This window comes from Neovison vison, chromosome 5, assembly GCF_020171115.1.
Source record: "Neovison vison isolate M4711 chromosome 5, ASM_NN_V1, whole genome shotgun sequence".
NCBI lineage: Eukaryota > Metazoa > Chordata > Mammalia > Carnivora > Mustelidae > Neogale > Neogale vison.
In genome coordinates this window covers 114,259,928-114,282,232 of record NC_058095.1, presented here as the reverse complement: position 1 = coordinate 114,282,232, position 22,305 = coordinate 114,259,928, and the positions used below count along the sequence as shown (strand labels likewise).

The window sequence follows — 22,305 nt, the reverse complement described above, 5'->3', positions numbered from 1 at the left end:
ACTCTCCTTCCAAATGGACAACAGGAGGAAAAGAGCCACAAAAGCGCGCCTGAGGCAGTCCTCAGCAGCCCTCAGTTGGGGGCTCAATCGGCACCCCCCTGCTCCCATGCTGACGCAGTATAAAGCCACAGGCGGCGTAGTCAGGTGAGCCTGCTGTCTGCACTGGGCAGTCACTTTGGCTGTTTTCCTGTGTGAAACTTCTGAGGTGACCCAGAAGAAAGAGAAATTTGCACATCCTCAGGATCATTATAATCATATCTCCAGCTTCAGCCCCAGTCCTCCTAACATTAATGACCACGTATTTCTTTGTGATATTTATTGAGGATTGTTAGACTATGATGACTTGCAGTTCCTTTACTAAGTTTCATTTAGATTATGCTCTCCCTTGAATTTATAGTGATGTTGGCTCAGGAACATGAAATAGAATTCTATAATGTCAGATCAGCTATATCTACTTTAAGAAATATGATTTGACTGGTAGAAAGCATTTTTGAAGAAAAAAGATTACAGGAAATCACTGGCTATCAGAGATTAATAAAATATGGCAGACATTGTCACCCTCTGTTCCTGTTACATAATTATTGCTAGAAACTTTACTGTTTTGATTTTGGATTTGTTAGTCCTTGAGGACAGAACGAATTAAACACAGATTTAAAAAAAGAGTGGGGGGCGGCGGTGCCTGAGTGGCTCAGTCAATTAAGCATCTGCCTTTGGCTCAGGTCATGGTCCCAGGGTCCTGGGATCCAGTCCTATATTGGGCTCCCCGCACCGCGAGGAGCCTGCTTTTCCCTCTGCCCCTGCCCCTTCCTGCTGCTTGTTTTCTCTCTCTCTCATGCTTACTGTCTCTCAAATAAATAAATGATATCTTTTTAAAAAAAGCCTATTTGTAGACCACTTGTAAGCTTAGTCTTTTATAGTAAAAGTAAGGCTTAACTCTTGTAGTGGTTGTATGTTCAAGTGTGAATGCTTAGTACAAATAGGGAGATTAAATATTTATTGACTGATTAATGCTAAAATTCATTTCTAATAAAATTAACAATCTAAAATAATTCTTAATGATATATTTTGTGAAGATTTAAGAGTAATTGCAGAATTTACAGATTTATTATAAGTATCTGCATGAATTGCTTTTGTGCCTGGATTTTAACTATTTTTGTAAAGAAATGAGCACCTTTCAAAAATACAACTTTGCAGTTTACATTCACCTTCAATGAATACAGTAGAAGTTCAAATAAGGGCTAGACCTTTCTTTTGCCTTCAAAAATTCATTCAAGAATTCTCTCTTCAAGGTTAGTTTCAGCTATGACACATATTGCTGTGAGCTTTTAGTAATTGGATTTAAAATGTTAGAATTCTGGAATGGTCCAGTGTAATACTTTCTCTGCTTTCATCTTGCCACCCTCAAAGGATTTTAGGACTATATGTAACAGTTATAAAGTCCAGCCCAATCTGTTTAGAACTTGAGTTTTATTAAAAACAAAAACAAAACAACCATCTTCAGAATATTAGATATAAACTTGTGTTCAGAATAACTTTAAACTATTTTCTTTTAAGAATTCCCTTCTTTTCCTGTTTTTCCAGGTGATTAGTTTCTCATTATTTTAGTGTGCTTTATATCTGAAACACAACAGTAACACATATTTCTAAAACTTTATGATAAGGTCTAGGATTTCCAATAGATCACAGCCATAGGCAGTTCATAACTTGATCTTCTAGTGCATCTTAATCCTGATCCAGTTGATGCCTGCTTTATAATGACAGATTTTCTATAAAGGGCACAGAGTCATGTATTACGCTATTTGGTCTGGTTATTATTTTTTGAGTCAGAGGTTTTTGTTGCCTTTCTGTATGTGAGCTTTTGTTGGTTTTCTCCAGGAACTCTGAGAAGTAGCGGAGTGGGAGAATCTGGGTGAGAAGAGAGGGACAAGTAGGGAATTCTTAAAGGAAACCACACTCTTAAGCTGTCACTAGCATTTCTCAGTTCTTCGCTGACTTGACTTAATGTTGATTCCAGCCTAATTTTGACAAGTTAAGCAATTCCTACCAACATTACCTTCCCCTGGCCCCAAAAGAACTAGTAGTTTATATTGAGAAAATTGAGTTAAAAGCCTGAGCTATATGTTAAAATTTGGGTACCTAGTTTCTGTAGGAAGCTGCTAGGTGACCATACTGTGTTATTGTTTAGCTAAAGTATGGGGAGACTAACTTCACCTGTTTGTGTCAGCTAGTAGATTTTTATGTTTTATAAATCTGGAGACTTAAATCACCTCAAGGTAGTGTTAGGTAGATCTTTGTGGTGATGGACTAGTTCTGTGTCTTGATTGTGGTTGTATTTGCATAAATTTACACATGTGATAAAATCATATGGAACTATATACCCACATTGTTCCGGTGTCAGTTTTTTTATTTTGTTCTCATACTGTCGTTGCGTAGGATATTACTTCTGGGGGAACACTGAGAGAAGAGTGTACAGGGTATCTCTATACTAACTTTGTAACTTCCTCTGAATCTATAATTATTCCAAAAATAAAGAATTTTTTTAAAAGAAAATCAAGCTAAGATTATTTAGTTGTTTATAAGTAGGATTCTGCAATATAGTATTTCTTCCCAAAGCAAAATTATTTTGTTAGTATCCTACTTTTCCTAATGTACTCTAGCCTTATGCTGTCCAGCACTGTTAGCTTACTATAGAGTAACCAACATCCTGGTTTGCCTAGGGCAGAGCAGGTTCTTAAGACACAGGGCTTTCATTAGAAAAACCGAGAAAGCCCCAGACAAGCTGGGACAAGTTGGTTACCCTATGTGTGGAAGACTGACTGGAGAGAGGCAGTCTGTGGGCTGTTAACTGGTAAAGAGGCGGCTTAAATGTTTGTGGTTCCCTACGGCTCCCTCTAAGACTTGACTCAGATCGTGTCTACAAAAGCTGCTAGAGTATCTCCGGAAACTTGCATCTGCCTTTTTACACATAAATGTTTCTCAACTTTAAAATAAAGTCCTGTAATCTCGTAGATGTTATCATCTCATTTTGTATTCCTTGATTATTGGCACTGCCATTTTTCCTGAGTTGTATTGGATTTTAAGATCTTATGGTCTAGAATAACTTGATTTACATTAACCACAAAGATAATTTTATGGGGTTTTTTTTTAAAGCATTTATGAAATATGTAACCCTTTGATTAAAAAAAAACAGGTTCATGTTAATTCTTACGAGTTGGTTTGTCTTATTGATGAGAGGAATGCAGTTTTCTAACATAACCTGTTAAAGCATGATTCTTAAAGTTATCAACTAATGTTAAATGTTCATTTTTTCTCCCTCTACACTGTGTACTCTTATTCTTTTTATCTTAGAATTCTTCCCTTAAAATCTCAGGTACTTAAAGTAATTCTGTGTGTAGCGTATTTCTAATCACCAGCACAACTAAAATTATGAAATGTGGACAATTACTAATGTGTCTTCTGCACAGTGAGTTACTTTGGCCCCCAGGACAGAGGGCAGATGAAGTAGGAGAAGAGCTTAATCTGGTTTTGTGTATTGAATCATTCGTTTTTCTTTGTATTTTTAGAGAAGCTAAAATAGGGGAGAAGAAAGAAGATAGAGGTAGAGGTGCACATAGGAAAGAAAATAAAAGTTTACATTGTTTTGAAGTAGCGATGTTAATTGTCTTCTTGCCATGTAAGGAATTAGCTTTTTAACTTCTGGGCCATGGACCCTTTGAGAATTGAATGAAAGCCTTGAACTCTCTCCTTGGGAAAATGTTATTATGCTCATTTATACATAGACTACATATTAAGAACCATTGCTAAAATGGAATGTTGGTAGATTAGTGGGAGTTTATTGAATGAGAAAAAATCATAATGCTCTGTGTCCAATAAAATTTAAAGTATCTTATTTGATTCCTTAACAACTTCGTGAAATTGGCTGTATACATTTCTTCATTCCTAACTGAGATTAAATATTTGAGGCTGTAGGAAATTAAGAGGTCACACATGCCTGATAAGCAGCTCCTCTCTTGAGTTGGCAAAAATTATGCTTTTGAATGTTCCGCCCTATGCCAGATAGTGGCGATAGAGATGACAGGGCTTACCCTCAAAGAACTTACAGTTGAGTAGAATAGTCTGATTTGTAAACATTTAATATGAACCTATATATATTTGACCTTCATTCAGAGTTCTGTTTAACTTTGTCATGTTGATTTTGGGAGAATACTAAGGAGAAATATTTCCTTAGAGTGAAAAATTAATATATACTGATTTCAGTTTAAAAAAATCTGATCTAACTTATTACACAGACATTGAATATCATCACAAAACATGATTTATAAGGAATGGTCAAGGATTGTTATAACAAAAACTTCAGTTGAATACAAAGAAGAGTTTGATGTCCTTTGTAGTGTTAAGGACTGCCCAGTAGAGAGGGCAACTAAGTGGAATTGTGACTGCTTACACTGTATTTGGGGCTTTTTATGATTTTCTTTATAAAAATAGACATTGTTGACATATATGTAAGGAATAATTTTGTGGTTTTTTTTTTTAAAGCATTTTTTTGAGATAACCGATGATCAATTTGATTTCCATACATACTGCATGAGAAAGATGACCCTTCGTGCCTATGTTGACCTTTTGAGATTAGAAGATATACTCAGAAGACATGCTTTCTATTTCAAGGCTGCCAGATCAGCGATTGAAATATACTTGAAATTGTATGATAACCCCTTAACCAATGAGAGCAAACAACAAGAAATACATTCAGGTAACTGGAAAAGAACTTGTGTTAAAAGGATTGAAAAGAAAACTACATTTCAGAATGTCATTAGCATTAACAATATATAGAAAAGCATGTTGTCAAATGGATGTGAAGACCAAATCAGGTCACTTATATGCTAAAAAAATGGCGGATGGGGAGAGGGAGGTGCTTGGAAGAAGTCAGTGGGATCCTGTTCTGTAGTTGATACTTATAAATAGCCCTAATGGATGACTTATAATCGTATTTATTTATTTTATTATTAAAGATTTTTTTTTTTAAAGTAATCTCTACACCCAACATGGTGCTCAAACTCACAACCCCGAGATCAAGAGTACCACATTCCACCAACTGAGCCATCCAGGCTCCCCACAATCATTTTTATTTTTATCTTCAGTAAGGCCAATTGGGAAAAATAGAAATGTCTGGGCTCTTTTTCTTTCTTTCTTTCCTTTTTAATAGCTTTGAGCCCTTTTGGGAAATACACATATTCTTACAACTTCCGCTGCCTAGTTGGTTGAAGATAATAGTGCCAATGAGAAGACATGTACAGCTTTTTATTCACTAAAATGTTAGTGTCTACAGATATTTGAGAGATAGTAGCATGGAGGCAAATTTCTGAAGAGATCACAAGTACATGTAAATGTCTGACTTACCCTTGATATATTCCAAGAGGATCAGTGTCATCACACCCCTGTACGCAGATTGGGACTTGAGGCTCAGCGAGATGAAGTGATTTGCCTAAAGTCATGTATTGTGTGCAAGGTGGAACTGGGCCAAAATTGATTAATTTTGTTTTATTATTAATTTATTTTTAAAATTGATTAAATTTAGTCACAGTATTTGCCAGTTGCCTTCTGTGTGCTGGTGTGTGTGCTGGGCTGTGGGAATATACTTTCTGAGAAACCTCTGTGTCCTTGCCTTTTCCCCCTTTCCCCTCTTAAAGCTGTATTGCTTTAATGCAGCACTGTGTATTGCTGAAGAATGTGAGGTAAATGGAAACTTTGGTTTAGAATTCGTGTTCACTTGGATATTTATAGAAAACCTGTCAGCCAAAGAATTGAAGAAAATGCTCAGCAAGCAAAGAAGAGCTCAGAAAAAGGCTAAACTGGAAGAAGAGAGAAAGCATGCAGAACGGGAACGTCAACAAAAAAATCAAAAGAAGAAAAGGGATGAAGAAGAAGAAGAAGCCAGTGGTCTCAAAGAAGAACTTATACCTGAAAAGTTAGAAAGGGTGAGATGAATTTACTGTGCTTCTTTGTAGGATTTAGGTTATTTGGTTCTCTTCTGGTCATGAACATGTTTTAATTAAATCTAGAGACAGAGCTGTTTTATAATATTTCAAGGTCATTATGATAGTTAATTATTTTTGAGTGATAATATGCAAATTTTGGTTAATGCAAATGATACATAGAATTGTAGTTGTGGTGGGCAGCACAGTGGTCCCTGAAATCCAGCCACATTCCAAAACCTGGAATTTGTAAATATGTTGTATTACACAGCAATGTGGAATTCATGTGGCAGATGGCCTTAAAATAAGGAAGTTAGCCTGGATGATCTGGGTGAGCCCAGGAGAATCACAGTGGGTCTTCAAAGGAGAGGGGGTTGGAGTAGCTGAGGAGACTCAGTCCTCTGTTATCTGGTTCTGAAGAGGGAATGAGGGAATGGCAAATGGAGATCGTGGGCAACCTTGAGAAGCCGAAAAGGGCATTGAAACACACTCTCCCTTAGAGCCTCCGAAAGGGACATGGTCCTGCTGACTTCTTGATTTTTGAACCTGGCGCGACCCATGTCGGACTTTAGACCTACAGAACTGCCAAGATAATAACTCTGTGTTGCTTTATTGACACTGAATCTTTGGTAATTTGTTAGAGCAGCCAATTACCTGTTACATCTGGAAACATTTTGTATTTCTTGATAGGTTTTAGTTACAAAGATAAAGCACTTCATCTCTGGGATTTTCTCAGTGTCCTAATTATTTGGGGATCAGATTTAGGGAAATAATTTAACTTTCAGGTTTATTTACTTTGGAATCTAGCATAAGGATTTTAAACTGGTGATTTTTTTTCTACTTTTACAATGCAATTGTATTTGTCTCCTTACTTTGAATGTTTCAAGATTAAGGGCTATCAGTATTTGGTGGAATAATTTCCTGGACATTTTGGAGTTTTATGAGATTATATTGATTTTATAATCAGAAAAAATAATAGAGCTATTTTCATTTTGAAATTATTGACTATTTTGAATTTGTTTACAGATAGTTTTAAAATGTTTTCTTGCTTATTTGGTCATATAAAGAGACTGTAAATTACTTTAGATATGTATTAATATGAGATTTGGGGGGAATTTAACTTGTGTAGCTGTTTTTAAATGTAGTAATTTTCCTTTCTCTTTCAAAATAGATAGAAAATCCATTAGAAGAAGCTATCAAGTTCCTTATACCTCTTAAGAACCTTGTTGCTGATAACATTGACACTCATCTGTTAGCATTTGAAATATATTTTAGAAAAGGTAATCGTTTGAATTCAGTTGTTAATCCTTACTTATATTGGTGACCATATTCAGTGTGATCTTTATTAGTTAGATAGTTAGAGTTCCATTTCAGCCTTCCACAAAGTCTCCTGATCCCTTTTTCCTTTGCTACTCAAAACTTTATGGGGCAATCAGAATATTATGATCAAATCCATTTTGAGAATAGTTTGAACAGTCATACAAATTGTTTACCTGAAGCATTCAATTCTACATGATTTCAAGCTTTTCTTTAGAAAATAAAAATTGTCTTTGATAACCAAAGTCAGCTGTGAATTTTGCTTATGAATGTTACAGGAAAGGTAACATTTTGTCACTGGAATTTAAGTGAGGCTAAAATAAAGTGACTAAAACAGCATACATAAATATTCATGCTGTTACTTTTATATTTTCTTTTCTGACACAGGGAAGTTTCTGTTAATGCTGCAGTCTGTCAAACGAGCTTTTGCCATCAACAGTAATCACCCATGGTTACATGAATGTTTAATTAAATTTTCTAAGTCTGGTGAGTATACAAAAGGTAATGTTAATGTAAAAGTGAATATGACAGTTCAGCAGCCTTCTGTTACGTTGGACATTAAAAAGATTTGCAATAATATAAAGCAAAAAAAGATAATATTTGTAGTGTATCTATAAATTAAACATGCTAATAAGGATATGCTAAAAATTAGTACATTTTTAAGCTAGAATATATTTATATTCCAAAGGAGCAATATTTTACTATGTAAAATGTATCAAGCTTAATAGTAAATGTAAATGTCTTTAAAAATGCTGATTTTGTTTCAGAGAACAGATGAAAAAATTTTTAATTCCAAATATTTTGTTTTTATAGTGTCTAATCATAGTAATCTTCCAGACATTGTGAGCAAAGTTCTATCTCAAGAAATGCAGAAAATATTTGTCAACAAAGATTTGGAAAGTTTTAATGAGGATTTTCTCAAGCACAATGCTACCTCTCTTCAGCATCTGCTATCAGGTCAGTGTCTGACTCTCCGGGTTAAAACATTTATGGAAGAGGTTAGAATGTGATGAAAGTGAAAGTTTGTAAAGATGTTCAGCCTTATAAATTATCATAGAAAAAGAAATTAACACAATACAAGTTTTGATCTTTCAAAATAAGGAAGGTTTTTTTTGTTGGTTTGGAAAAAGGAGATGAAAGTATGGTAAAGACATGGTGAATAAGCACTCGGTATTTTGCTTCTGAGAGTGTAAAGTGGCGGTGCCATTTAGGAAAGCAGTCTGTCATTCTGAGTAAGAGCTTCACATTGGGGCGCCTGGGGGGCTCAGTCGTTTGAGTGTCTGACTCTTACTTTCAGCTCATTATGATCTCAGGGTCCTGGTGTTAGGTCCATGATCAAAGGAGCGAGACTGATACAAAGTGAAGGTCAAGCAAAGCTTTATTTTGCGCCAAGCATCAAGAATCAAACCGACTGTTCGGGGCCACCTCTTACAGAGAGGGCGACCCCTCCCTGCCTTACAGACTAACTTTTATAGAGCAAAGGCCATGTGATTGAGCCTGGCCACACACAGGTGGCCAATGAGATTGCAACACTCAGAGAAAGCTGCACAGTCATGCTAGGTCACACAGGGGTGGCCAATTGAATTACAATTCACCCCATAGTAGCTATTTGAACTAGCCTATCACCTTGGTCAGAATTGGTGCCCAAAAGGCGGGGCCCACACTCCTTGGTAGCTACAGAAACAGTATACACACTCTACTGATTGGATGTCTCCACCTGACCTGATGACCCCCCCCCCCCCCCCCCCCGTGTATTTGGACTCTGTTATCACGGACTGGTCGACCACTTTCTACTGGTTTCCCAGACTTGCTTTTAAGTAAGCTTCTCTTGCAGGGGGAGGGGGCAGGGTCAGTTGAAGTTTTACTGCATAAACAACAAAATCACTGTTTAACCGAGATGAAATCGCTCTGGCTAAATAGGCCCTTACACTGGATTGAGTCCAACATGGGGCTGTGTGCTGAGTGGTAATCTGCTTGAGACTCTCTCCCCTGCCCCTTCGTGTGTGTGCACTCAAATAAATTAAATAAATCTTTTTTTTTTTTTTTTAAGATTTTATTTATTTATTTGACAGACCGAGATCACATGTAGGCAGAGAGGCAGGCAGAGAGAGATGGGGAAGCAGGCTCCCCACTGAGCAGAGAACCTGATGCAGGGCTCGATCCCAGGACCCTAAGATCATGACCAGAGCTGAAGGCAGAGGCTTTAACCCACTGAGCTACCCAGGTGCCCCTAAATTAAATAAATCTTTAAAAAAAAAAAAAAAAAGAGCTTCACATTATCTGTGATTTCTTGGCTGTGGTCATACTTTTGCAAATAATTTTAAAGAATTAATCCAAAGCAAAGATAGGGCTTTAAGTGTAAAGATGGTAACTGAAATGTTGTGTGTAAGTGTAGTGAAAAGAACAGAAACAAATTTAATGTATGTCTAGTATGAGGGGAAATGGTAGTAAGTTTGTAATGAGATAGAAAACTAGGCAGTCCTATAATATTTATTCAAAAAATTTGTAATAATAGTGGTAAGTAATTTTATAATATGTACACAGAATTAACATATAATAAAATCTCAACTATGTTAAAAAAAAATGCCTACATGGGATAAAGGCTAAAAAGAAATACATATGAAAGCTTTAGTTGTTTCCGTTCACATTTTGTGGTTATGAATGATCTTTTTTTTCTTGTATTTTTATTACTTCATATGTTTTATTTATATCCTGCCAGTTACAGGAAGGATTATAGGCAGTTTATATAAATTCACAAAACAACAAAATGGCATGGATAGACAAGATGGTAAACTGGACAAAAGACTGTATAATTATGCAAGAAGTGTATAATTATGCTCCTTCAGTAAGCCATATATTTAAATATTTCAACCTAAGTTTTCTTGTTCTAAAGGAAAACTTTTTGATTCTGGTGTCTATGGAAAATTATTTCCTATGAAAAATGACAGCTTCATGGTAGTAAGGACAGATAATTTCTCTTCAAGAATACAGGATAATGAGGGGCACCTGGTTGGCTCAGTGGGTTAAGCCGCTGCCTTCGGCTCAGGTCATGATCTCAGGGTCCTGGGATCGAGCCCCGCATCGGGCTCTCTGCTCAGCAGGGAGCCTGCTTCCCTCTCTCTCTCTCTGCCTGCCTCTCTGTCTACTGTGATCTCTCTCTGTCAAATAAATAAATAAAATCTTTTAAAAAAAAAAAGAATACAGGATAATGAAAGAAAACATTTCTTTATTACTATTATGGGAAATGCCTTCCCAAATATGTGAAATTCTAAGAAAAAGGTAATTTTTGCCACATAAAAATAAAAACACCATGAAGAAAGTCAGAAGGCTGGGGCACCCTCTGTCAAGTAGAGCATGTGACTCTTGATCTCAGGGTTGTGAGCTCAAGCCCTATGTTAGGGGAAGAGATTACTTAATAAATAAAAATTTAGAAGAAAAGTTAAAAGGCCAATTGAAAAAAAAATTTACAAATCTGCAACTAATTAAAAGCTAATAATATATGTAGAGCTCTTATAAATTAACAGTAAACAGTATAAATTGGTAAAAGTCCAAGAAAAAAAATGAGCATAGAGTATGGACCAGGAGATATATGAGATACAGACATGGAGAAAGAGGTTATTAAAATACCTGTTGTCTCCATTGTGAAAGGGAAGGCTTCACGGGTGAACTCTACCAAACATTTAAAGAGGAGTTAATACCTATTCTTCTCAAACTATTCCCCAAAAAAGAAGAGGAAGAAAAACTTCCAGATTCATTCTGTGAGGTCAGCCTTATCCTGATACCAAAACCAGATATAGACAGTACAGAAGGAGAGCTACAGGCCAGTATCCCTGATGAACATAGGTGCAGAAATCCTCAACAAAGTATTAACAAACTGAATCCAACAATTCATTAAAAAATCGTTCACCACAATCAAGTGGGATTTCCTCCTGGGTTACAAGGGTTCAGTATTTGCAGATCAATCAGTGTGAAACATCGCATCAATGAGAGAGAAAGGGTAAACACCATATGATCATTTTAGTGGATGCAGAAAAAATAACACCCAGGAACAGGGATTAAAAAAAAACCTTTAAGAATTACTTATTTTCTTTGTGAACATGAAAGCGTTTTCCTTTTGTCCCTCTGTCACACTTCTCTGTGACGGTAATTTGTTCCTTAGTTGTTTTATTTGAAGGTATCATCTTTAAAAACTAATTTTAGCTACAGGGTAGCCCATATTTATAATTTGAGCTTTAGCATTTCCAGGGTCAAGGTGGTTGTTAAATCTGGTCTCCTGGTAAATGTTTGACAACCATCTCTTTTTGACAGAAGAAGCCCTGATTTGCAGCATTTTGCCATAATATAAACACTCCCATTGTGGCCCTAGTCTGTCAGTAGGATGTCATTGATTGGGAGTTGGGTAGAGACTTTGCATCTGGCTCCCAAGTTCTGAGTAGGAGTCAGCTCCAACCCACTGCTGATTAAACGCTTGGAACCCTATTTGAAGTCACTGGTTGATGTTAGTTGAATCAATTGTAAGATCTTGGAGTTCACTCATTTTGTAGTATCTTGGTATTTCAGGGGCTAAAATGATGTATTTTCTGGATAAGTCAAGGCAAGAGAAAGCAATTGCTATTGCCACTAGATTGGATGAAACTATAAAAGATAAAAATGTAAAGGTAAGATTTTTCAGATTGATTTCTGCAAATTTGTGGATATGGAATGCTCTGACAGAACATGGGTCTTTACAACATAATTCTTGAGTGGGCCTTCAGAGTTATGTCTGGATTTGGATCTAAGCTCTACCAGTTATGATCTGTGTCACACACATTAGGCAGATTTCCACTTCTTGGCTTCCTCTTCCTCATTTATAAGATGAGGATGAAAACAGAGGCATACCTGGGAGATACTGTGGATTTGGCTCCAGACTACTACTGATAAAGTGAATAGCACAACAAAATGAGTCTGGTGAATTTTTTGTTTTCCCAGTGCATATAAAAGTTACGTTTATACTGTACTGTAGTCCATCAAGTGTGTAATAGTGTTATGTCTAAAAAAAAAAACAATCTAAATGCAAATGCCTTAGTTAAAATAAAAAGTTCATTACTGAGAAATGCTAACCATCATCTGAGATTTCAGCAAGTTGTAATCACTGATGACAGATCATAATAACAAACATAATAGTGACTAAGTTTGAAATATTTGCAAGAATCACCAAAATATGACACAGGGACACAAAGTGAGCAAATACCGTTGGGAAAATGGTGACAGTAGAATTGCAGACACCAGGTTGCCATAGCCGTCAATTTGTAAGAAACACAGTATCTGTGAGGCACAGTAACACCGGCTGTGTCTGTACCACTTACCTGTCCTGCAAAGGCCTTACTCCCTGCCGGCACATAGTAAGCCCTCAGGAAATGGGAACTACTGTGGTTAATAAAGGACATTTTCATTGTAGTGACTAGTTTCAGAGAGTCGCTTTTTCAAGCAGTAGAATTTTGCCATTTTTTAAGACTTTGCAGAATTGATTTCTAAAGTGTTCCTGTTCTAAACTGAGGGTTGTTGGAGGGGAGGTAGGTGGGGGGATGGGATTACTGGTGATGGGCCTTGGGGAGGATACAGGATACAATGAGCACTAGGTGTTGCGTGCAGCTGATGAATCCCTGAACTCTACCTATGAAACTAATAATACACCGTATATTAAGTAATTGAATTTAAATTAAAATAAAAAATAAAATGTTCCTGTTGTGAGGGGATTACTAACTGTGAGTAGCAAGAAGTTATCTTACACTGAGGCCTTGCCAGTTTTCTTTTGCTTAATTAACACCTTGCAACTTTTGGTTATTAAAATGATTAGTAACCCAGGCTTTTTTCTTAAAAATTATTTTTATTCTTGCCTTTTTAAATAGACTTTACTAAAGGTTTCCGAGGCACTGCTTGATGGCAGCTTTGGGAACTGTAATTCCCAGTATGAAGAATACAGAGTGGCCTGTCATAACCTGCTTCCTTTCACTTCCGCTTTCCTGCCCGGTGCAAACGAAGCTGACGGTCCCGGTGTGGCACTCAACCACACAGCCAACTATGATGTCTTGGCAAACGAAATTTGAAATCCCATAGAAAGTCGACTCCTAGAAGACTCAGAGCTGAATTCAGATCAGGGTTTCCTTTTCAGGGTATATTTTAATATAGGTATGAAATGAAATAATTGGATAGAATTTGGCAGTATTGTGTAAACTTACTTTATCCTTTATCTGACCCTGCCAATTTACATAAACTCTTTTGAAAATTACCTGTTTATACCTGTACAGTTTTCTTAAACTTTCAGATCATCAGCATTGTGATGGGTGCTGTCACTTCTGTATTATGACTATATTTTTATTGTGCTCAGTTGTGTACAGCCCCACTGTAGTATTTTGTTTAGATCCTGGTTTCAGAATCTGTGTTTTGATCTGTTATTGTTTGTTGTATTATTGTTTATTTGGTTGCTTTTTGATTAAAGCACATCAGTTTTAAAGCGTAAACTATATTTTAAAAACAACATGAAACTTTTGTTTGGCAACGAAGAGGTTTATTTTTAAATTTATTTCAGTTTGCCCTTTTTTCCACCTTAATTTTTTCATGACTTGCCATTTCCTCCTTAATATCCATGAAAATGACACTTTCTGTTGAATATGGGTACTCCAGTTTTATGTAGATGATTCAGAATGTGGGGACTGGTTTGCCTCTTAATCATAAAAATTCACTGGTAAATTTGTTGCATATCCTTAGATCAGTCTTTTAAGGACCTATATGTAAGAATTACGCTATCTTGATTAAGTTGCTTCAGGTGTTAACAAGTAGTTTATATCTAAGTGGTGTGCTTCAAGGGAGCATAATAGGGAAGAATACAAATTATAAGGAAACATTGTTACTCTTATAGCCATGCATTGACTCTTAAATATGTTTTTGTATCAGCAAAATGAGAATTTAAACTATTGTTAGTTTATTAAAACATTGTTGAGCAATATTTTGGGGCGGGAGTATAGGTTTTTGTTTTATCTTGTACAGAAAACAATATTGGAATCATTCAGTATATTTCTTTCAGAACTGTGTAAATATGTCTAATATTAATACTTCCCTTTAAGGCAAATATGAATTCAAAAAGGGAGATTTTATTTTAGAGAATCCATTCTAATTAAAATGGTTTTCCTTCACTCTAAGCTGTTTAGATTCATAATTGTTAAGAGAAAAAAAACTCACTGTAAAATAAGGCCAACCTATATAATGCTGTAATAAATTATTTTGTACACAGTTGCTTATTTGTATTTGTGTTATTATTTCACATAAAATATTTTTGCAAAATGTTTTTTCTTCAAAGGAATAAAAACTTAATCATTTAATTTTTAAGTTTATAAAAAAGAAAGTTGGTTATTAAAAAATAAACACCTACCAATAAATTCTGATGCCATAGCAGCTTGGTTTCTTTTTAGTGTTTTAATAATTTTTGAACTTGGCAGTCTTTGTCACAAAGTGATCCTGGCAGGCATGTAATTCATTATATTACTTTCAGCAAGATGCCACTTGCATAAATGATTCCCATTAATCATGATGTGGAAATCATGCTGGCAGCAGCAGTGTTTTATTTTTTATTTTTTTCAGTGCCAGTCTTCTAAAAGGCATCTCACTGGGATCACTTAAGAATTTCTGAGAGTTACAGGGTGGATGCACTTGAAATGTGATGAGCTGGGTTCAAGGTGTGGAAGGCAGGATAAAGGGTGAAATCCAGTAGTGTCTGAGCCAGTGGATGGAGGTTGAATCTGTTCTCCTCCCTAACTCCCATCATACTTTGAATATAAGCATCTTATAAACCTGGTATGGGGGCACTTGGGTGGCTCAGTGGGTTAAGCCTCTGCCTTCCACTCAGGCCATGATCTCAGGGTCCTGGGATCAAGTCCCACATCGGGCTCTCTGCACAGCGAGGAGCCTGCTTCCTTCTCCGTCTCTGCCTGCCTATCTGCCTACTTGTGATCTCTGTCTGTTGAATAAATAAAGAAAAATCTTTAAAAGCAAAAAAAAAAAAAACCTGGGATAGGGACAGGGATCTTTTTAGTTAAGGGGGTTGGGGGTGTGTTTTGTTCCCCCACTCCCTACCTGCTGTCTCCAGCTTGGCAGAGGCCCTTTACCTTTCAGAAAGCTTAAGAAGAAGCATCTGAGAACCAAGTACTTACAGAAGTCTCTAGTCTCAAAAGAAAATTGGGAAGTCCTTTGTCCTGGGAGATCTGCCAAGATTATCAGAACAGATAGGAAAAGACACAAAGATTCAAAGCATAGTGTGGTCATTTAAGAATTTGGCTTCCGGTTTCTTGTGATTTCTTGAGGGAACGGAATGAATTTAGTGGGCAAAGCCTAGAGGGTAAAGAACCATAATTCAGTCTGTATTGTGCACCTATTATGTTTCAGACACTAGTCTAGGTATGACATGTACAGTAGTGGGCAGAATTAAGTGCTCTTCTCATGGAGTTTATATGCTAGTGAAAGGAGGGAGAAACAAATATAGGATATATTATTCGGTAGTGATAATTGCCATGAAGAAAAACCAAGCACAGTGTGAAGACAGTAGTGTTGATTATAGTGAAATTTTTGACAAGCAAAGAAAGAATAGTCAAAAAACTTAACAGAGGAAAAAAGATTATTCTCAAAGGAAAGAGAATCAGATTTATCGAAAGCATCATTGAATATAAGAAGAAGGAGGGTTTTTTCCAAGTAGTGAAGAAAAATTCCTTTGAGTTTAAAATTTTGTATCCAGCCAAATTAGCCTAGATTGTCATAGTATCTAAAAATATCTTCAAGTGGGGCCCCTGGGTGGCTCAGTCCCTTGATCCCCTTTGCTTCAGTGATTTTCATCTTCATCCTGATCAAACTAACCAGTCCCTTGGCCACATCCCCTCCTTGTCATGGGTAGGAACTTTCACTTCTGAAATAACTTACACAAGTCATGCTGACTCTGGTCTCCTGTTCCTCTTACCCTGTTCATTTGGTTATTCCTTCCATAGCTGTTTCAGCTCACCACAGCCTCCCACGATTCTCCCGAAGAGTTTGAACCACCCATCTCTATCTTTGCTTTATAGTTCCATCAGTTCAGAACTCTTGTCAACGACTTTGTCATTCCACTGGGCTTCATTTCTGTGCCAAGAAAAAGTCCCAAGCTTGGTTGAATTCAATAACAAGGATCCTCCAGCCTCTTGGACTGATGCCACTAGATAAGTGGGCTTAGTGGGCTCCAATCTTACAAGGGTTCGTACTTGGTTTCCCAGTATGCTGTCTCTTAGCTACTTAAAAAATTCTCCACTCGCTCCTCTGGGTGCCCTTTCTGCCTCGCTCTCAGGTGTGGCCTTGCTCTCAGGTGTGGTAGGCGGATCATGTGATAGGCCCTCCTCCTGCCCAAAGACCTCCATGTCCTAAACCTGGAAACCTGGGAATATGTTACTTTCTATGGCAAAAGGACTCCATAGGCGTGATTAAAGATCATGAGATGGGAAGATAATTCTGGATATCTAGAGTGGGCCCTGAATGTAATCACAAGGGTCCTTTATCTTTTTGTCATCTGTCTACAGCTTTTAAGGAATTGGTCCATTTCATCTAGTTTATCAGACTTTGGGCATGGAGTTGTTCACAATATTCCTTTATTTCTTTTTAATATCCATGAGGCCAGTAGTGATGGCCTCTCTTTTATTTCTGTTAGTAATATTGTGTCTTCTCTCTTTCTTGGATAGCCAGCTTAGAGGTTTGCTTTTTTTTTCAAAGAACTAGCTTTTGGTTTCATTGATTTCCTATTTTCAACGACATTGATTTCTGCTCAAATTTTTATTATGTCTCATTTTTGGTTTTTTCCCTTTGGATTTTTTTTTCTTTTTTGCTCTTTTTCTAGCTTTCCCAGAAGCTTAGATTATTGCTTTAGATCTTTCTTCTCTAATATATGCATTTAATGCTATAAATTTCACTCTAAGCACTGCTTTGCTGCATTCCACAAACTTTAATAAGTTCTATTTTCATTTAGCTCAAAATACTTTTAAATCTCTCTTCATATTTCCTCTTTGACTCATGTGTTATTTATAAGTGTTTTGTTAATCTCCAAATACTTGGAGATTGTTCAACTATTTCTATTATTGATTTCTAATTTAATTCCATTGTCATCTGAGAGCATGTTTTGTGTGAATTTCATTCTTTTATGTTTATTAAAGTGTGTTTTATGACCCAGAATGTGGTCTAATTGGTGAATAGTCCATGTCAGCTTGAGAAGAACGTGTATTTTGCTGTTGCTGGATGAAGTGATCTATAAATGTCACAACCAGTGGGCTGATGAAGCTTTGGATTCAACTATATCCTGATATTCTGGCTGCTGTATCTGTCAATTACGGATGGAGAGGTGTTGAAGTCTCCAACTATAATCATGGATTTGTCTCTCTCTCTTGGTAGTTCTATCAGTTCTTGCTTCACTTATATTGGTGCTCTGTTGTTAGGCACATACAAAAGGATTGTTAAATCTTCTTGGGGAATTCACCCCTTTATTATGTGATGGTTCTTTTATCCCTAATAATTTTTCTTGTTGTGAAGTTGTTTTGTCTGAAATTAATGTAGCTACTCCAGCTTTTTTTAAAAATTAATGTTAGCATGGTATATCTTTCTCTATCCCTTAACTTTAAATCTGTGTATTTACGTTTAGAGTAGTGGACTTCTTAGACACAGTGTAAAATAAGGTCTTGTTTTTTAAAATCCATTCTGATAGTTTGTTTTTAATTGGTATTTTAAAATCATTCACATTTCAAGTAATTATTGATATTGTTGGATTAAAACCTACCATATTAGTAACTTCCCATTACCCTTGTTCTTTGTTTTAAGAATTTTCCAAAATTAATTACAGACAATGAACAGATCCAGGAAGCTCAGAGAATACCAATTCGGATAATTACCAAAAAACTACACCTAACCAAACTATATTCAAACTGCAGAAAATAAAAGAAAAATAAAAAAATAAATAGAAAATAAAAGGGGAAATCTTATAAAAAGAGAAAAACAAACCTCACTTTATCTTTAAAACGACATAGATAAAAATTACATCAGACAGCTCTGTAGAAACCAAGCAAGCAGAAGAGAATAGAGTGAAATATTTCAAATGATAAAAGGAAAAACCCACCAGCCAAGAACTCTATACAACAAAATTATCCTTCAAAAGTGGAGGAGACCAAAAAAAATTCATTTCAAGACAAAAATTGAGGGAATTTGTCAGCAGGAGACTGGTCTCATATGCAATGTTCTTCAGAGAAGGAAAAAATTATATAAGTTAGAGACTTAGATGAGGTAAAGAGTGTTAGAGATGGACTAAAGGTAAAATAGTGTCTTATTTTTCTTATTTTGAATGATTTTGATTAATTCTTAATTCTTATTTTTAATTGATCTAGCACATAACAGTTTTTCAAAATAATAAGAGCAGCAGCATATTGGATGATTATAGCTTATGGATAAGTGGTATGAATGACAACAGTGTCATATGAGACAGGAGGGAGGAATTGGGAATACCTTTATTTTTTTTAAGGATTTTATTTATTTATTTGACAGAGAGAGATCACAAGTAGGCAGAGAGGCAGGCAGATAGAGAGAGAGGAGGAAGCAGGCTCCCTGCTGAGCAGAAAGCCTGATGCGGGACTCGATCCCAGGACCCTGAGATCATGATCTGAGCCAAAGGCAGTGGCTTAACCCACTGAGCCACCCAGGCGCCCCAAATTGGGAATACTTTCTTAGAAGGTACCTGCACTACCCAAGATAGTGATATAATATTACTTGAAAATTAGATTAGTTGTCCCAAAGAATCCAAAATTGCTAATTCAAAGGGATATATGCATCCTGTGTTTATAGCAGCATTACTTAAAATAGCCAAGATACAGAAGCAGCCCAGATATCCATTCATTGATGAACAGATAAAGAAGATGTGGTACACACACACAATGGAATATTACTCAGCCATAAAAAGAATGAAATCTCGCCATTTGCAACAACATAGATGGAGCTAGAGAGTATGATGCTAAGCAAAATAAGTCAGGGAAAGGCAAACACCATATGATTTCACTTATATGTAGAATTTAAGAAACAAAACAAAAGGAAAAAAGAGAGAGACCAAGAAACAGACTCTTAACTACAGAGAAAAACCTGATGTTACCAGAGGGGAGGTGGGTAGTGAGGATGGGAAACGGGTGATGGGGATGAAGGAGGACACTTGGGATGAGCACTGGGTGATGTACGGAAGTGCTGAATCACTGTATTATATACATGAAACTAATATAACTCTACAGTAACAAGAATTAAAAACTGTAATAAGACTAAATTAGTTGTCAATGTATATTACAAACACTAGGGCAACCGCTCAGGAAATTATAAGAGAAGTATAATTATTATGCCGAGAAAGGAGGGAATATGAAACCATAGAAACGGTTCAGTTGAAACCAGAGAAGGCAGAAAAAGAGCAGATCAAAAAACAAAAACAAAAAATGAACGACTCCCCCTGAAACTCCCAAACAAAAAACAAAACAGGGGCAAAGAATTAAAAAACGTTTCTTTCTATTCTCTGTTTGTCTGTCTCTTCATCTGTTGTCTATTTATCTGACCTGCTATGTCTAGTTAGCTAGGCTTAGCCTCATGTAGCTTTTGAGCACTTGAACTATGGCTAATGCATCCGAGGAACTGGATTGTAAATTCTATTTAATTTCAATTTAAATAGCCACAGATGGCCAGTGGCTACCATACCAGTGACATCTGTCTAATAGTTCTTCCCACAGGAGCGTCCTTTAGCAAGTCAGCCCCCAGAGGGATGCCTTTTTCTTTTCAAGACTTTATTTATTTATTTGACAGAGACAGAGACACAACAAGAGAGGGAACCCAAGCAGGGGGAGCAGGAGAGGGAGAACAGGCTTCCTGCAGAGCAGAGAGCCCAATGCAAGGCTCCATCCTAGACCCTGGGATCAAGACCTGAGCTGAAAGCAGACATTTAACGGGTGAGCCACCCAGGTGCCCCAAGGGATGGCTTTTTCAAATTGCTTTGTAAGGCAGCTCTGCGTGCAAACAGCGAGGGACTTCTCTGGGTTCTCCTTTCCCTGAGCTTGATTGTAAGCTCCTTAAGGTCCCCCATCTGGTCTGTTGGTCTAGTAAGTAAAACCCAGAGCTCAGCACAAAGTATCCATTATGCTTCCAGACACAAAGCGCTGTCACGAATCTTATTTGACTGTCGCAGTGAGAGAGAGGAATTAGCACTTTCATTTTCCAGGACACTAAAGCCAGTAGAAAAAACAAGCTTTGCCCAGGGTCATACAGCTTTTCAGGAGCAGAGCTGATTCAAACCTACTCCTCCCACCTCGGCACCTCGGCACCTCGGCACCGTGTTCCCTCCTCTGTGTCACGGCGCTCCGTAATCACGTTTCTCACTGGCTGGTCTGGCTCTGTTTGTGTTGAAAGTCTCCTGGTGTGAACAAGAGAGCTGGTTCCCTGAGGGCCGGGCCCACGCTGAGACCACCGTGGGGGCTCCTGTTTGTCCCCCGACAGATCTATTTCCCCGTGAGCGCGCTTAAAGTGTGATTTCTGGGCTGTCACTGTGCTTGCCGGAACCATTTGAAGCATGTGGTTAGCTCACTGTTTCCCCACCGGAGGGCACACTTTTCCAGTTTTATTTACTTTTCTGGTTTCTTAAGAATTCCAAGAACCACTGTTCTGAAGGGCCTTGATTGTATTCTATGTTTTCATTGTTTCAGGGGAATTAGATGGTTTCCATGTGTGGGAAGTTGGGTGATATATACATTTCTGAGTCCATATACCCTGATAGGAGCCCTCTGTAGAGCCTACAAATTCCAGATGCGGCCCCTGTTTCGTGGAAAGCCTCCCCATTGGCCGATGGCTTCCTGGGGCGGTGAAGTCTTGTGCACCAAAGCGTCCTGCTCTGAGTGGAAGGACCCGCTCTCAGGCAGGTCACACCTGGCCTTCTCCTTCTTTGCCGGGAGGAGAGTTATCAAGGCGAGCGGAACCCCATGGTTCAAGATTCTCAAGTGGGAAGGCCCTCAGAGTCAAGGATTGCGTCAAAGCCATTTTGGTGACCCTCCCTTGGCACAGAGGAAGTCCCCCGGAGCCCAGGGGACGTTATGCTCTGCAGCCTTTCTCCTAATGAGAGGATAGAAGCAGCCACGGTTCTGTGCACCATTTAGTGAACTTGGCTCTCTTCCTGGGCTCAAAAATCTAGACATTGAGAGTTTTGAATGTGGGACAAGTGAACCAAGTTTTGTTTTTTCTTTCCTTTTTTTTTTTTTTTTTTTTTTTTGAGATCGTGGGTGTGAGTCGGGGTGGGGAGCAGAGGGAGAGGGAGAATCCACAAGCACACTCCTCCCAGGACCCTGAGATCATGACCTGAGCCCAAACCAAGAAACGGCCACTTAACCAACGGAGCCCCCCACCCCCAGGCGCCCAAAAGTGAACCATGAAGGCTTTTCACGCACGTGTCCAGCTTGTTCCATGTGTAAGAATAACATGGCAACTCTTCTAGGCAAATCTAGCTGCCTGTGGTCCTGCCCCAGAAGGTTCCAGGTTGGCTCTGTGCACCCACAGGTCTGCCTTTAAGCCTCACCACAAACTGTCTGTCTGAGTCAGTGTCACAGCCCAGCCGCCGGTGTTCTCCTGTGGTCCCCTCGGCGTCGGAGAGTCGTGTGCCTCTCACACAGCCTCTTCCCAGCATGACGTCCCATCGGCCGCCATCACTGGGGTCACGGAGTCACCTGTGTTCCCTGGGTTCTCAGATGCTCTCCTCTCGTCTTCGTCTGTCTTTGTCTTTGTGGTGGCAAAGAAGTTGGTCAGCAGCGCGTGGCCCTAATCGGGGGAGGGTCTCCCCTCAGTCAGGGAGGGGCACCCGGGGGCAGAATACGTTGAGAGCCCTGTAATAACCTCCTCTGTTTAATTCCACACCGAACAGAAGGAATCGCTGTATTAGCAGACGTGACAGCGGTCTTATCTACATAACAGGAAATGG

At 37.9% G+C, this 22,305-nt stretch overlaps 1 protein-coding gene across 5 annotated transcripts in view; it reads left to right on the top strand.

The window, feature by feature from the left end:
- The window catches only part of NAA16 (N-alpha-acetyltransferase 16, NatA auxiliary subunit), a 68,368-nt gene extending 53,804 nt beyond the window's left edge, over positions 1–14,564 (top strand). For all 5 annotated transcript variants that reach the window (XM_044249822.1, XM_044249818.1, XM_044249819.1 and 2 more), the window contains 7 exons: positions 4,537–4,750; positions 5,782–5,975; positions 7,144–7,252; positions 7,677–7,775; positions 8,103–8,246; positions 11,850–11,947; positions 13,178–14,564. In XM_044249822.1, the coding sequence (XP_044105757.1) occupies positions 4,537–4,750; positions 5,782–5,975; positions 7,144–7,252; positions 7,677–7,775; positions 8,103–8,246; positions 11,850–11,947; positions 13,178–13,375 (1,056 nt within the window). In that variant the 3' untranslated portion in view covers positions 13,376–14,564. The remainder of the gene's footprint in view (positions 1–4,536; positions 4,751–5,781; positions 5,976–7,143; positions 7,253–7,676; positions 7,776–8,102; positions 8,247–11,849; positions 11,948–13,177) is intronic.
- Positions 14,565–22,305: the final 7,741 nt, after the last annotated feature.